At 36.5% G+C, this 15437-nt stretch overlaps 2 protein-coding genes across 20 annotated transcripts in view; one reads left to right on the top strand and one right to left on the bottom strand.

Moving 5' to 3' along the window:
- Positions 1 to 15437, bottom strand: part of LOC118521761 (uncharacterized) — a 479907-nt gene that overhangs the window by 376466 nt on the left and 88004 nt on the right. The gene's annotated exons all lie outside the window — the stretch shown is intronic.
- The window catches only part of RXFP2 (relaxin family peptide receptor 2), a 54937-nt gene continuing 47724 nt past the window's right edge, over positions 8225 to 15437 (top strand). The window contains exon 1 of the mRNA XM_078070503.1: positions 8225 to 8356. Coding sequence (XP_077926629.1) covers positions 8314 to 8356 — 43 coding nt within the window. The 5' untranslated portion in view covers positions 8225 to 8313. The remainder of the gene's footprint in view (positions 8357 to 15437) is intronic.

Here is a 15437-nt window from a genome sequence, read left to right as displayed (position 1 = left end):
TAAAAACAATTTTCTCTTTTCCTTTTCCATGAACTATAACACAGGCAATTTACCAACTCACCCATGGATTACATGAATCCTAACAGTCTTTTCAGTAAAGAAATTTTCATTCTTTTATTGAATTAAAATCATTTTAATCAAAATCTATTTGAGCTCCATATTGTATTAATTAAAATGAGGGAGACATGGAGGGAGAAAGAAAACAGATGGGAAAGGTAACGGGAAATGGAAAGAAATACACAGAATAAAGAGGAAGATTGATGAAGGAAACATCACCCCTCTACTCCATCAGCAGTACTTCCTGATGTGCCTAGAGCAGTGCTAAGAAGGTGGAAGGGGAGGAAGAAGGGAGGAGTGAAAGGAAGGGAGAAGCCCTGTGGTTTCCATACAAGAGGTAGTCCAGGGTTAACTGCTGTTCTCCAACACTCTGCTATCCAAGGGGCAGTCACCTGAAGCCGGCCCTGCTGCTCTTTGACATTTTGAACTGCACTGCACAGTTCTCCATAGCTCATCACTAAACCTTCATAGACTCTTCCCCAAATGGAATAATCCCAGCAATAAAATCACACTGGGGGCTGCAGAAGCTCTTGGCAGGCCCAAACTCACATAAGGAATATTTGCCAAGATGCAGATGAACTAGAGTGAGGGGCCAAATTTGGCCCATGGGCGGGAGGTTCGCCAAATCCAAAGCAATCCAATATGTTTTTACAACAACTATTCTGCAGTATGTCCTGAGTTCAGAGTTTCATGTAGTGAAAAATTGATCATAGTCAAGGGTTACTTTTTAATTGAATGATAATCTGTTCATATTCCTGAAAGATACATTAAACAAGAAGCATTCAAGTATAGATAAAGTATGTCATTGGTATCTGTTATAAATTTCAACAGACTCAATTTACTAAAATTAGTAATTAAAACAGTTTTTAAACTGCAAAACTAGTTCAACATATGCCAGCTAACGACATACGAGTCACTGCGTTTGGCCTCAGCTCTTTGGGCTCATCGGCTTGATCATAATGTTAGCTGCTAACTCAAAACTTGTGAAAATAAAACTCCGTAACACTTTCACAAAGTTTAGGGGTTACTCCCACTCATTTGTTAGCTTTGTGTGCCTTAACTATTCATTCTGAAAACCAATAGCATTGTATTGACAGGATCTACCTAATTTTCTGCATATGTGCTTGAATATGCACATGTGCATATAATCACTTACCTAATCTCATCTACTACCTGTGTGGTGTTATAATTTTTCTTTTCCTAGCTCTTTTCCTTTGGTATAGCCAAACGGAGCTCATGTAGGCTACTCATAGAATGAATGCTCATGAGATAGTAATCTGAAATTAGCTACATGTAACCCTGGTACCTTGAGCGCCTTGGAATTCTAATGACTTTTAAACAAAGCTTCTAATGACTATCTTCTGATATATAGCAACTGGATGGTTTAAAATTTTTGATTGAAGCATTTTAATCCCTTTATTGTAAAGTATTTTCGGTAATTATTTTCACAAATGAGACTCCTTATTTCCCACACTATATCTCACTCCTGAATTCTAACTTCTATTTCCACCTGCTGGCTGGGCATTGCTATCGAGATGTCCTTCAGTCCCCTCAAATTCAGCACATGGAAATATTCACTCAATGCTGTGTCTGATAAGAAACTTCTAGTTCTCATACCAAATGGCTCAGTCTGAAGATCTGAGAGTCACCTGAGGCTTCCCTCTCCCCTTTCCTGTCATTGCTCATCTTATCCCTTCAATTCTCCCTCCTAAATGTATCTTGCATTTGTTCCCTTTTCGCCATTTTCGCCACCACAGCCTTGGCTCATGCCTCCCTGTGGACCACTGCAGTAGAGTTGATGGGTCCTCCTGCCTTCGGGATCTGTCTTCCTCAGTTCACCTTCCGCAGTGGCCATGCCAACTTTTCTCCCTTTCTATTTGGTTAAAGCTTCTCAACAGCTCTCCCTTTCCAGCCACTAAAAGTCTACCTTTCTTTCCATGGTTTAAAAAGAACTTCACATGCTCATTCTAATTCCACACAAGCTCTTGGCTTCCCCCACAGTCCCCTTAGGTCCAGGCCTCCTTACAAGCCACACTCCCTCATACTTCAGCTTAAACCACAGTTAAACTCAATAAGTGTTTGTCAAATGCCTATGTCAACAAATGAAATAAAAATACCCATCATGAGTTGTCACAAGTTGCCAAACAATGAGCAGTTAACTCTGCCATCCAAGATGATCCAATTTATTGATTGCTTGGGGCCTTGCTTTTTGCTCATTCTCCCATCTGAAACTAACATTTTGAGTGCTTTTCTGGATATTTCATCCAGCTGTCAAAAGGTGAAGTAACACTATGAGGAAACAGTGCACGGATCAGTGCTCTTCCTCAAGCGAGAGGTAAAGTAAGAGAAGAGGATGAGAGTAATGGCCATTATGAGCATTCTGGCCGGTTTGAGGGCTTCATTGGGCTTTGCCAGGTTTCTGGTTTTATGATCCTATAAAACAAAGAGCTGGCTTAATGAATTCAAAAAGAATCCAGATAAAAATGATTTGTGGCTTTTCACCTTAAATCAAAGATCATTACCCAACAATATACATGATCGTACTTTATAAATAAAAGTACATTCATTCAGGGTAGACTCAACACACAGACTTGAAAATTAAAGCAGTCATCAAATAGTGTTCTAATTTATTTTATGTTACCTGAAGCTTTAAAAGGTATGCACTTAGAGACCATGATACGTATGCACTAGAAAATAGCACATATTTACTAAGTGCATACTGAAGTTCAGTCATATTACGCAGAATTTCAGAAAAATCAAAGAACGTAGTTAATGTTTAGGAATCATTTTGTGAACAGTGACAGGAATGCCATCTCTGGAAGTAGTCCTTACATAACTGACTCTAAGAAATATAGGAATACTATATCATGAAGAGGGTATTCCAAAAGAAAATTTGGGATTTGTGTATTAACTTATTCAATATACATGGAGCATGCCTCTAGGTCAATGTCTTCAGCTTTTGTCCTGGAAAATAAACAACGGGACTGATGACTTCTATCTATCTATCTGTTTGAGTCAAGTTTTGCTGTGGCAATCAAAACAGCAGCAATAAAGTCAAAAAATATTGTGGCTTTCCACAATAAACATGTCTGCCTTGCTCACAGGTCTGTGGATCATCTGTCACTCTTCTGGGCTTAGCTCAACTCAGGTTCAAGCATGCTGCATGTCACTCTCATTCTGGCTAAGGAGTAGGGGAACACAAAAGGTCAAGCCACACAACATGAAGACATTTAAAGCTTCTGCTGGAATGTGGCACATGCTACATCTGGTCACATCGAATTGGTCAAAACCAGTCTCATGGCCAAGGGAAAAAAATCAATGGATCAGAGAAATACACACTACCTATAAGAGATACTGCCAAGTCACATGGCAAAACGTGGGTGTGTATAATCCTTTCATAGGGAGTGGAAGAATTAGGAGCAATAATGTAACATAATTCCTCTGATACACTCTTTGAATATCCATCCTATTGTTCTCTCAGTTTTACACAAACACAAGAATCTGCTTTACTTCCTTCTCCCTTCAGCCTTACTTGACTGTGTCTTTTTTTTTTTTTTTTTTTTTGAGAGAGAGAGAATGAGAGAGAGCAAGCACATGAGAGGGGGGAGGGTCAGAGGGAGAAGCAGACTCCCTGCCGAGCAGGGAGCCCGATGCGGGACTCGATCCAGGGACTCCAGGATCATGACCTGAGCCGAAGGCAGTCGCTTAACCAACTGAGCCACCCAGGCGCCCTTGACTGTGTCTTAATATCACTGTGAGAATAGTTGATGTTACTTCCTAATCTCTCAATCCATTATTCAAGATGGGCAGAGCTCAAGCTTTACCTAATAATCTCTGCAACTCAAACGGATTATTCCCTTCCCTGAAATGCCGTTGAACTTCTTATCTGCATCTTTCATTTTGGTACTTACTTAACTTTCTAATATATCTTGTGCTTGCCTTTACTTTATATTCCCTTTAAAAGATAGTTTTCCTGGATACACAAGTTTTAATTGCCAACTATTTTTTCTCAGAACTTTGAGTGCTATGTTATTTATTCTGACTTCCATTATTGTTGTTGAGAAGCCTAGCATTCAAGTACTCTCTTTGTCAGTGATCTCTTTCCCCTCTGGTTTCTTTTAAAACCTTCTCTGTATATTGGATATTATACCATTTCAATGCCAAAAGTCTAGAAGTGGATTTATTGTTATTTGTACTGCCCACTAGAAATTCTTCTTCCTATATTTGTAAATTTTATATTTTATCATTTCTGGAAAATTCTCAGTCATTATCTCCTCAGATATTGTCTCTTCTTCATTCTCACTATCTTCTGGAACTCTAAATACCTGTATGTTAAAAATTTTCTTGCTTTCCTTCAAATCTCTTTAACTTCCTTAACTTTTTTCATTCCTATACTACCTTCTGGATAGTTTCTTCACCTCCTTTTTCCAATGTACAACTTTTTTTTTTCAACTATGTCTTAACTATTTTACCCATCTATTGAGTTCTTAAGTTCCACAATACATTGGTCATTTCTAAAAATTCTCTTTTGTTTCTTTTGAATGGTTTCTTATTTCTTACTCATGTTTGTGATTCCATATGTCTCTTTCTTTAAACATTTTATATTCTATAACTGATCATTTCAATATTTGAAACTGCTGGGGTTTTAAATTTATTGCTTTTATTTCTGCTGACTCTCACCCAAGTGCGCTCAGTTGATCTTTGATAATGAGCTAATGTTTGGTTGATGGTGGTCTGGGTAAATCCTAAAAATCTAAATTGAGGAGATTTCCTACAGGGTTCGCGTTTGTTTTAAATGGTGTTAACAGTGCTCAGCTGTATCCTCTTAGGAGGCGGACATGGAGCCTCAGAACTTGCCACTGACGCAGGGCTTGGTCTAAAAGTTGCAGTGCTGATATCCACATTCATTTGTAGGGGCATCTTGCCCTTTACTTTTGTTTACTGTTCTTCATTGCCATCTCAGCATTTTGGTTTTGTTTTGTCTTTGTTCTCCTCTTATACTTAATTCCCCTCATTTCAAAGACTTCAGAAATACAGTAAAAATTGTTTTATGCAGGAGTTATTATTTTCCAGCAAGAAGACCTTTCAGAGTATCTAATCTACCACACTGCTAGTAGTGGATGTCTTGGTGATATTTTTTACTCTGGTTTTATAGCTATGCTCCTAAAAGCTGCACTTGCCAAGAGTTGAGAGTCCCAGATAAATGGAGCATGGCTTAAATTATTTTAAACGTAGAAAATCAGAGTTAGAAGGCTTAACTTAGACTCTCTTGTTCAAAATGGGCCCTATATCAGGACTGGTTTGTTTAACTGACTGACAGCTTATGCTAATGAGATCATAGGATTCAGTCTGGTTTGCTCTGCCAACAGTGTGCTTATAGATCTATTACCCTGCTGAAAAGTTTACTCAAAATATCACTTACTGAATGATAAATTAGTGACATAATCTCATGAAGAAAGGCTAACAATAATCATCACAAATACTTAGCTAATATGGCTGAATTATTAAGCTTTACTATAACTTTATTTATGGTAGAGAGACTACTCAAGTGAACATGGCCATTGTTTGACCTGCTATCATAAGCTTGGAATTCTGATATTTATTATTTCAAAATTTTTTTGAGAACAAATCTTATCTATTAATATAGCTCATTCATTGAATATCACTCTATCCTTTTCCCCCAAACCCCAAAATTATAGTAAATAGCGAATGGATCAGGTTTTATGAATAAAAAACAAGATAATTTGTAGAAGCGACGGGTGTTTACAAGGCCATACTGGCATTAAGCACAGTGAATGTTCAGGAAGCATCTTGGTGAAAACATTAGTTTGGCAAGATAATGAATTATAGCTTATATGAAAAATGATCACATAATTCTAAGAATGTGTCAAAATCAGGGTTTTCTGACAATATTTAAATAAATTATGTTCTGGAGCTCAGAGCTTTATGTGTAACAATGGTGTCTAAAACACAAATAACAGTTACAATGGAAACTAGGAAAATGCCCCAACCCACCTCCACCCCCAACAGAACTAGGTAATCAGTACTTTCAGTAAATAAACTCCCTCCAACTATCCAGAATGATGTTGAATTGTGCTATATAGTAAATACTATTTTTACATGAGCTTTTACTATTATCGCTGAAAACATGGGTGCTACTCATCAGGGACCGGAATGAAGGAATGAGTTGATTCAGGCAAGGATTAATAAAGCACACTTGTGCAAATCTGAAGTTAATATCCAGGGTTGAAGCGGTTTGCAAGTCTCTTCTCAGCTCTGCGTGAAGCACTATCTGGAACTTCCTCCCCAGCAGTGTCTCCAAGGAAAGAGTAAATTCATTTACCCTTATTTAAACACATATATTATCCCCTGTGCACATTTTAACCATTTCGGTTTCAGTTCAAAAGGCTGGATATTCACGCTAGATAAATCAAAGTTAAAACATATTAATTGAAACATGTTTCAATACGTGCCCTTTTCTGCCTTTAGAAACCAATAATGACCCAAAGTTGTTCTTAACTATTATTTGTAATTACTGAGTTCTGAATTTTGTGTGTGCTAATATTTCAAAGATTAGCTTTGAAAAGCCTAAAACAAAGGGATGGTGGTTCAACTTTTTAGCAATTTAAATCTATTTCCAAGGCTTAGTATTCATGAAGAAGTCTAGTAAGTTCTTTGAAATCTTGACATTTCTTCTTTCTCTAAAAATTGTATTTTCATGGACTATATATTTAAACTTCAATTAGATTTGTGATGGGCAATTCGTGGCATTTACTTGCACTTAAAAATTCATGCTCAATATTTCAATACCAGAAAACAGCATCCATCCTCTTGACAGCAGAACACAAAATATAAGAAAAACTGATCACCCTGATTTTTTGTAAGCGAAGTATGGCAATTTTTATTTGAAAAGGCTCTGAAGCTAGTGAAGAAAAGAGGTGCCTGAAATGTAAGAAAAGATTTTGAATATTTTCTTCTCATCTTATACTTGATTCTCTTTGTTGCTTTCTTGGTTTGAAAAATGAGAGAACACATCTAAATGTATCTGGAGAATTTAGCTCACTTCTTAAAAGAGAAAGAACTAGCACATTATGTGATCAATAAAATAGTTTCTCTTTCAAATTCCTTTTGAATCCTTATTCTATCAAAGGCTGCAATGAAAGAAAGAACGATGAAAACCCATCTCTTAATGATTTGTGACAGCAATAGCCAGTCATCAAGGGATAGTTTTTCAAACAGTATTGTTAACGACACGATTAATAATAACATGCAAGAAAATCCGTTATCATTCACTTACAAAATCCTCCGTCCAAATCAAGACTACAAACTATTTTGTATGTCTACATAGGCATTTCCCAGTTAGTAAAACATATACTCTGACAACAAAATTCTACAATGAACTTCCGTAGAAATCTTTCTGATTACGTTAGGATCAACCAAAAGTCCCTATAATTGAACTTGCACTGACTCTGCTGTGTTAGAAGCCGCTTTCAGGAAGTAAGAATTAAGCTGTAATTAATGTTTTCTAATAGGCGTGCAACAAGAATTGAAAGCAAGAAGAAAATGATCCACTTCAAAAAAGGAATATGGTTATAGAGGAAGTAAACGTTTAAAATACTGTGCAACTGTTTTACAGTGACTGTTAAACCCAAGGCCATATATTTTCATTATTACTATCTTTCTGTATATTATTTGAAAACATTTAAGTGCACGTGAATAGGTGTTCTCTGTGTATTTGTCAATAAGTAGCTTTTTGTCACTTACTCCTCGCATTAAAAAACATGCTTATAAAGAGTTTCATCACCTATTCAATGTAAATCTATATCCCTTCATATGCAAGAACCGTATATGTTTGGATTTTAAGTAAGAGCAAATTGCACTATATGCTTTGAGGGGAAACAACTCTTACGTGATTTAAAAAAAAAATGTTTCCTATCTAATAATACCGAAGTCTTCTTTATGTCTCTCTCTGTCCATCCTATAATGAAATAACGACCAAGAATACAACTGTAGGTTTAAAATAAAATGAAACAGAAAAGAAAGAGCAAGAAAGATAGGCTGCTAGTGACAAGACGGTCTCCCCTCATGCCAGGAAGGTTCTAGCTGTGAGCATGCTCAGACACATGGGAGGCACCGAAGTTACTATATCAGAACTCCTTCTGAGGTATAAGGAGGATACATCTAATACTTCAGTTGCTGTAAACCTATTGTTATTTTTCTGGTATTAAACATCTCTTCAGCCTCAGACTGACTGCGATGTTCCTACTACTTCATTTCATCGTCCTGATAGATATCAAAGGTAAGGCTGCTACTGTCTCGCTTAAATGAGTGCAATTCCAAAAGAATAGGAAATAGAATATTTCTATTTAGTTCTAGCATATTTATAATAGACTCGATGCAGCGTTTGAGAAACAGACATCCGGTTTACACTGTCTTTGTCATGATCACTAATTGCTTATAGTCCCATCCTAGCAACAAATTTTTCATGGAAACTTGCTTTTATGTGTTATTAAAATTGTAGATAAAACATCTTTAAAAAACAAGGTTGAATATGTCAATTATAATGGAGAAAATAACTTTTAGTATTTGTAACAAAAGTATGACAAATTAATAAATTAAAATTTTGCCTTATGAAACTTCAACCTGTTGAAACATCTTCATAAAATGTATGTAACTGTTAGTTGCTATGTTTCGTTGCTAACATAGTTAAACTGGGAGCTGCAAAAAAAAAAAAAAAAAAGCCACAGACAAATCTAAATATCAGAAGCTCTCCCTAAGGGCAAACCTATATAAATTAAAACCATTTAAAACGTACAAAAGTGTATCTATTTAGATAATTCTCTTTACTGTTCTTAATTTTTAAACATTTTTATTTCAGCCAAACTGCTAATTTTCAAGTTAGTGGCATTTTTCTTGTAAAGCTAAGGAAAAAAATTAATCTTCACCTGGTTTTAAAGAAAGATACAGACTTGTTTTGTTGTGAGGTTGTACACTTGTATCTGTAAATCACACCCAGGGCGTGTTGGCTTTATTATTATTCAAATGTATCTGTTTAAGTCCTTAGTCTTTCTTAAGGAATTTTGATAAACCTCTGAGACTAAAAGTTAGAATTTGAAATTATTTTTATTTTCTGAGAAATTTGTTTTAGGTTTTTAAGATACTCAATCTTTATTAGATGAATTCAACTGAATATTTTTAATCTCGAAATAAAATACAGTATTTGTGAGCAGTTATTTACAAACGTCTCACAAATAAAAGATTTTTTAAATATTAAATTTAGTTTGAATTTGAAATACTAAAATTTTGTTTCAAATTATTTAAGAATATTATTCTAATACACTTAGCATGATTTTTATCTTGGATTTTAATCTCTTTTACATGAAATGTAAGTTATCTTTTCAGTATGATCTTAACGTGTTTCTTAAAGAGAAAGACTATATGAACTCACTTGACATGAAATACAGTTGTAGAAAGTAGTCCATTTCTTTGATTTCAGGTCTTCCTTCAGTTCATATGTCCTTATGCACATTTGTAATATTCAATTTAATATGATTTTTAAGAATAGAAGAAGTAGATTCTTGGATCTAAAACACTGTGTAGTGATCATCTGTACCCTTAATTCTTAACTGTAGAGGAACTGCAACTATAGTTAACCAATTTTACTATAGTACTACTTTTGCTTATGGTAATGCATTTAATTGATTTTGAAAAACAAAATCTTTGAGATGAAAAACATCTATTCCTGAAATAATGTTTTAATATTCACCACAACGTAATGGTATTCTTTAAAAAAAGAAGGAAAGAAATTTTAAACAGATGATTTTGTTTTTTATTTCTAAGTAAATGCCATATTTCAGATCCACAGTACCAACCTGATAAATATTTCAATTGTAATTCCCTGGAAATTTTCATTTTCTGATTTTACATTTCAGAATTCACATTCTGATTTCATTCTGATTTTACATACTTTTGATTGCTAATTTAACCCTTTATACTCAAACTTATCTATTTTCAAAGTTAGACATATTAATGCTTTGATATCTTACTCCTATTTATAAAAATAATAATCATTTGCTATGTAACTAGTGAAACTCTTTTTCACAACAAAATTATAGATAGGTAAAGCAGTTAGGCTACAATAAAGAAAAGTCATTCCAAATTATGTAAGAGCACAGGTTGCTTTTTAAATTTACATAAATATTTGCAATAGATTCTTAGGCCACAGCTAAACAAAAGGAAAAGGTAGACATTATGCTATTATCTTTTCTCTTCTGGCTATGATCACCCTTGAGTGCCTAAGGGATGAATGATATTGACTAACTTAAGGTACAGGCATTAACTGATAAGTAAAAATAACTTATCTCCTTATATCTTTGTACATGTATTTTATCATCAATTTATTCACTGGGTATCCTTGTTAACCAGCCTCAAGCCACCTCCTCTCAACAAAAGTTTTTTGTGGACTAATTATGGACAATATGACAAACCAAAAATATGGGCTTCTATGGGAAATTAAAAGCATGAAGTGCCCAGATTGCTACTTGGTAACTACCAGTTGCTACTTACTCAAATGATTTGCTAACCTTGGAAACGGGGCCTGAACAGTATTTGGAAGTGAGCAGTATTTGACTGCCCCCTAATGGACAAGTTCAAAGCTCAGCTTGGATGTTTCTTTTTCTAAGTAATGTCACTTCTAATTGGTTGCAGTGACTTGAGAAAAGGTTTTCCAACTAAATTTTAATTTCACACAATTACATCATGCTGCTGGGAGCTGTGAAAATCAATTATACTGCAGGGCAGTCATACAGAGAGACTAATGCGGCACCACTAATGAAAAAGAAACTCACCAGCTTGAGGGCTGAAAAGAGCCCACTGTGAGCGAAGAGGGAAAATATCAGAAACCCAGAATAGAAAGCTATTTGAGATGTGTTCTCTCTAAAGGCACTAAGTAAATACACGCTGCAACAGACGTTTATTCATTTGTTCATCTTATAAATATGACCAGATATATTAAGAGTTTTAAGGACTCTTACTTGAACTATAAATAAATACGACCAGATATATTAAGAGTTTTAAGAACTCTTACTTGAACTAACAAAATTGGCTGTCACCTGGATTTTAGAGACAAAATTGGTATGCCTTCAACTAAGTTATTTTTGAAAAATGGCACACTTTTATCCTGTAAAATTGTGGCCTGAATAAAATTCAATTAACTAAGAATAGTTTTTGTGCACATAATTATATAATGATAAATGCACAGTGTTTTCTGGAATATATATACAATATATATACAGTGTTTAAGAACCCAAAGTAGCTTGGTTTACTTGCTTGGTAAATATATAACTTAACATCCATCGGGAAAAAAAATTAAAGTGCTTGTTTTACATGAGACGTAGTAGTGGAATTATCTGAAAATAAAAAATATACCTGTCTTCTATGCTTTATTCACACCCATCAATTTCTCACCCCATACTACCAGTCATTGAGTATGTACGGGAAAAAAATTAAGTTTGCAATAATTTCAACGTTGTTAAATACCTCAGAAAAGTATCTTCAAATCAAAATAAAATGATTTCATGCTCCTGTGACTAAATAAACTTTTCAACATGGTAAAATTAGAAAGGAATTGCAGTTGAGGAATTGGCTTTATTGATAAAACGGTAGACCTCTTGTCTTAGGTCGCTCCTACTCTCCACTGTTCTGGCTTCTGTCCTTACGTCTGTTCTTGTTTACGCCTCTCTCTTTTCCCTGGCGCCCCCTCCCCGTAGCCTCCCCACCCCCGCACCCCCACCAGTGCTCCTTTCTTAGATTCGCCTCCCACCACATTTACCCCCTCTTCTCCTCATCTCTGCGCACATCTGTCTCAGATGCCCACCTGGCCTCTCTTGCTGTCGTTTCTCCATCTCAACCTCTCCTTGTGGTCTCTTCCAGGCTTCCTGGCCTCTAAAACCTCTTATCTCTAGTCTTCCTGCCTCCACTTTTCAACTCTCTTGCTCTTTGAGCTCTTACCTTCTCCAGCTCAAGCTTCCCGCTTTTCATATCTCGTGCTCCCTGATTCCCATGCCTACTTCTCCACTTTGATTGTTAGCATCCACCTGGTTGTTTCCCCCTTGGAATCCAACTGCCCTTCTATTTCCTCCTTCCTCAAGCATGCCTCACCTCTAATCGCCTCCTGTGGCTCTTGAGCTTCCTCTCCGGGTCTTCACGTACCTGTTGTCCCCCTTTGAGGCCCTGGTCTCCTTGCTGTTATTTGTGGCTAGCCAGCCCCAGTGGCTCCTGGCCTGGTCAGCAGTCCTCATTTCTGTGGTTCAGATTGCTAGAACATGTGTCCAAACACAAGCAAACTCGTACTATGTCTCCTTATAACTTCAACCCCAATAGGCGCTGGTTTTGTAGGTCCATGGTGATTTCTTGACAATTCTGAAATCCAGAGAGCTCTGAAAACTGAGAGTATGAACTCTTTTGCCTACAAAATGTGGTCAGAATTGACCAGAAGCAACTTAGAGTCTTCATTTATAATTTTACTGCAAAACTTCACACATTGTGATATAGATAAATATTAATGTGCTTGATTATGTGATTTTGCCCCACACCCAGCAGGGAATGTTATGTCATTTATAGCATATGCATCATATTAACTTTCTAGAATAAAGCAAATTATAAATTCTGAAATACATTTCTCCAATGGGTTTCTTTTAAGGTGTTATAGATCTACACTAGCCATCACTCTATTCAGGTTACCACTGTCCCATGCCACATTACTCTCCCCAGGGCTATATGACTCTTTTCTTTTCCCAGGGAAGTTCTGTGTTATTAGAATAAAGTGTTCAATGAGAAAGAGAGAGAGATCATTTTAACTATTTCTTCCTTTCTATAATTCCAGTTTATTTTTTACTCAATCTGCTCAAATTTAAAAAAAAAATATTGGTGATGATATTTTCCATTCCAATAATTCCAACTGTATTTAAATCTGTCTGTTCTGGTTTTATAAACTTCCATTCTTACCTCATGATACTATTCCTTCCATTATTTCTTTGAGAATTTTAATCATACAGATTTAAACTGCTTTTTAAAGCACTATCATCTAATTCCTCAGGTATGAATTCTCCCTTTTCTGGAGCCCTGGACATTTTCATAAAGTCAAAGGGACTTTCCTCCTGCACGCCTCTCCGTAGGAGGGCTCCCATAATTGCCTCGACATAGCCTACTGAAGTGTTCAGATCTGAGCTGTCATTTATGTTCGAATCTTGGGGATTTTACCAGTTCCAAATCTCATGTTCAGTTTGCAAATCACCACTGCTGCTTTCACTGCTGGCATGGGCAGGGCGATATCAAATTCACAACCTTGGGTAGTCAGGCAGAGCTATTTCATCCTCCATTCATCATCAGGAGCTCAGTCCCAATGTGCGCACTTCCTGTAGGTCCACGCACCTGCTGGCCTGGCCACATTCAACCCATTTCGGAGAGAGGCTTGGAGCCCAGTCCCAGTGCTCATCCAGTCCCACCTAGGGGGTTAGTTCCTCTCACACCGGTGGCTTTTTCTCTATTCATATTTGTGGAGAGTTCTTTCTGCTAAGAGCTTAATGTTTTAATGAAGAAACATAGTAGCAATTTTTTTGTGTCTATGGAAAATTGTGTTTGTGGGGAGCACATTCAGAACTTGCTCACAACAGATCATCTTGATGCAGAAGCTCGGAAAAGAAGGTAGTTTTCATTCTTCAGATTTTGCTTTATCAGAAATTGGACACTGATGGGCACACAAACCAGAGATTTGGAGTAGTAAAGTGAAGTGCCATACGAATGTAAGGGATCAGGGTAGGGGAGGCAGCAGAGTGGCAAGTATGTTAGACTTAGGGTTAGCAAAACTGTGGTCAAGTCACTGCCTTATCCTTCACCAGCCTTTGGCATTCAGCACACCAAATAATCTCTTAGCCTCGGCCATAATATTGGTGTAACTGCTGGGTTTCTAGGAACCACTTGTGATGATGTTAAAGGAATAGATTCTAGGACTCCGTCCCCAGTAGATTCAATAGGTCTAGGCTAGAGCACAGGACTCTGCACAGTACAGAAGCAAGCCAGGTGATCTGATAAACTGGTCCTATGGATCACACCTCTGGAAACACTGGTATTACACTTAGCACATCAAAATATAAGTAGGCTTTTTTTCCTAGAAGAAATGCTAATTCCTTGCTATACTCTTTGTGCATATCAGGATGTTAATTGCGTTCACGGCATTATTTAACATATTAATTCTTCTTGAATTTTTTTTTAATTTTGAGGATTATAAGAACAAATTAAATATTTAGCAAAGAAATAGCTGAACCCACATTGTCTAATGATCAGTATACAGCCTCTTAGTGGGTAGTATGATCCAGAAAAGAATAATTAATGTGCACGTTTAACTATAAGGTAGTCTCTACCACTCCCTTTTTTGGAAGAAACTGTTAACCCATGACAAAATGGCTAGGGAGGCGTCTCTTCTGATTTAGAGTGAGATCCTCTTTTTCATTTGTCATGTCGTTTTAATTATCCACTTTTTTGCTTGATTATGGTCCAGCCAGTGGACTCGACTAGATGAGTCATTTGCCTGTAGCAGGACAAGAGTGCTAATTCAAGCACTCCCCTCATTCCTCTTCCCTCCCTCGCCCTCCCCTCTCCTCGCCCTCCCCCTACCCACCTCTCTGTCTCTTTCTTATTCACCCTTTTGTCTGAGATTTTCAGGCTCAACCACATAGGCTAAAAATAATGTATCTTAGGCTAAAAATAGTGTATCTATTATTGTAGATATTTCTACTCTTAATTTTCTTTCATGTAAATTCATGAAATATAAGAAATTCAAAAGATATTGATTCACTTCCATTCTTCTTTTGAGGGCCACTGCAAAAATATTCCCTCAAAAGTCTTAAATTCTGTCTGAGAGTGAGATAAGAGTCTTTAGGTAAACTTACTTATAGTCAGGAAAGGGATAATACTCCATGCTGAGTGTTGGTGAAAAATTCTGTTCCCTTGTTCAGAAACTATTCCTTTATGGCTGTTTCCTACTTCCCACTTATAAATGCCACTCTTACTGTAACTAATGCTAAAATTATCTACTTGGAAAAACCTCACTAGTAACACAGGGTTTTGCAAAGGCGATGTGATTTGTGTCCATTGTATGAGTGAATTGCAAGAGTTTTGTAAAAAGCAAAGCATGAGGAAAATATTTATACTGATTCCCAGACATAGATAATATGCTATAAGTCAGTGTGGGCCACCTTACCTCAACGTACATAGAATCTACCTGGAAATTAGGAGAGACCTAACCACCTCTCCCCTTCAATGGTAGATAACTTCAAGCAAAAATGCCAACATATGGGGCGCCTGGGTGGCTCAGTTGGTTA

Source organism: Halichoerus grypus, chromosome 4 (genome assembly GCF_964656455.1).
Source record: "Halichoerus grypus chromosome 4, mHalGry1.hap1.1, whole genome shotgun sequence".
Lineage (NCBI taxonomy): Eukaryota > Metazoa > Chordata > Mammalia > Carnivora > Phocidae > Halichoerus > Halichoerus grypus.
Note: the sequence above shows the minus strand (reverse complement) of the source record. Positions and strands in the feature narration are given on the sequence as shown.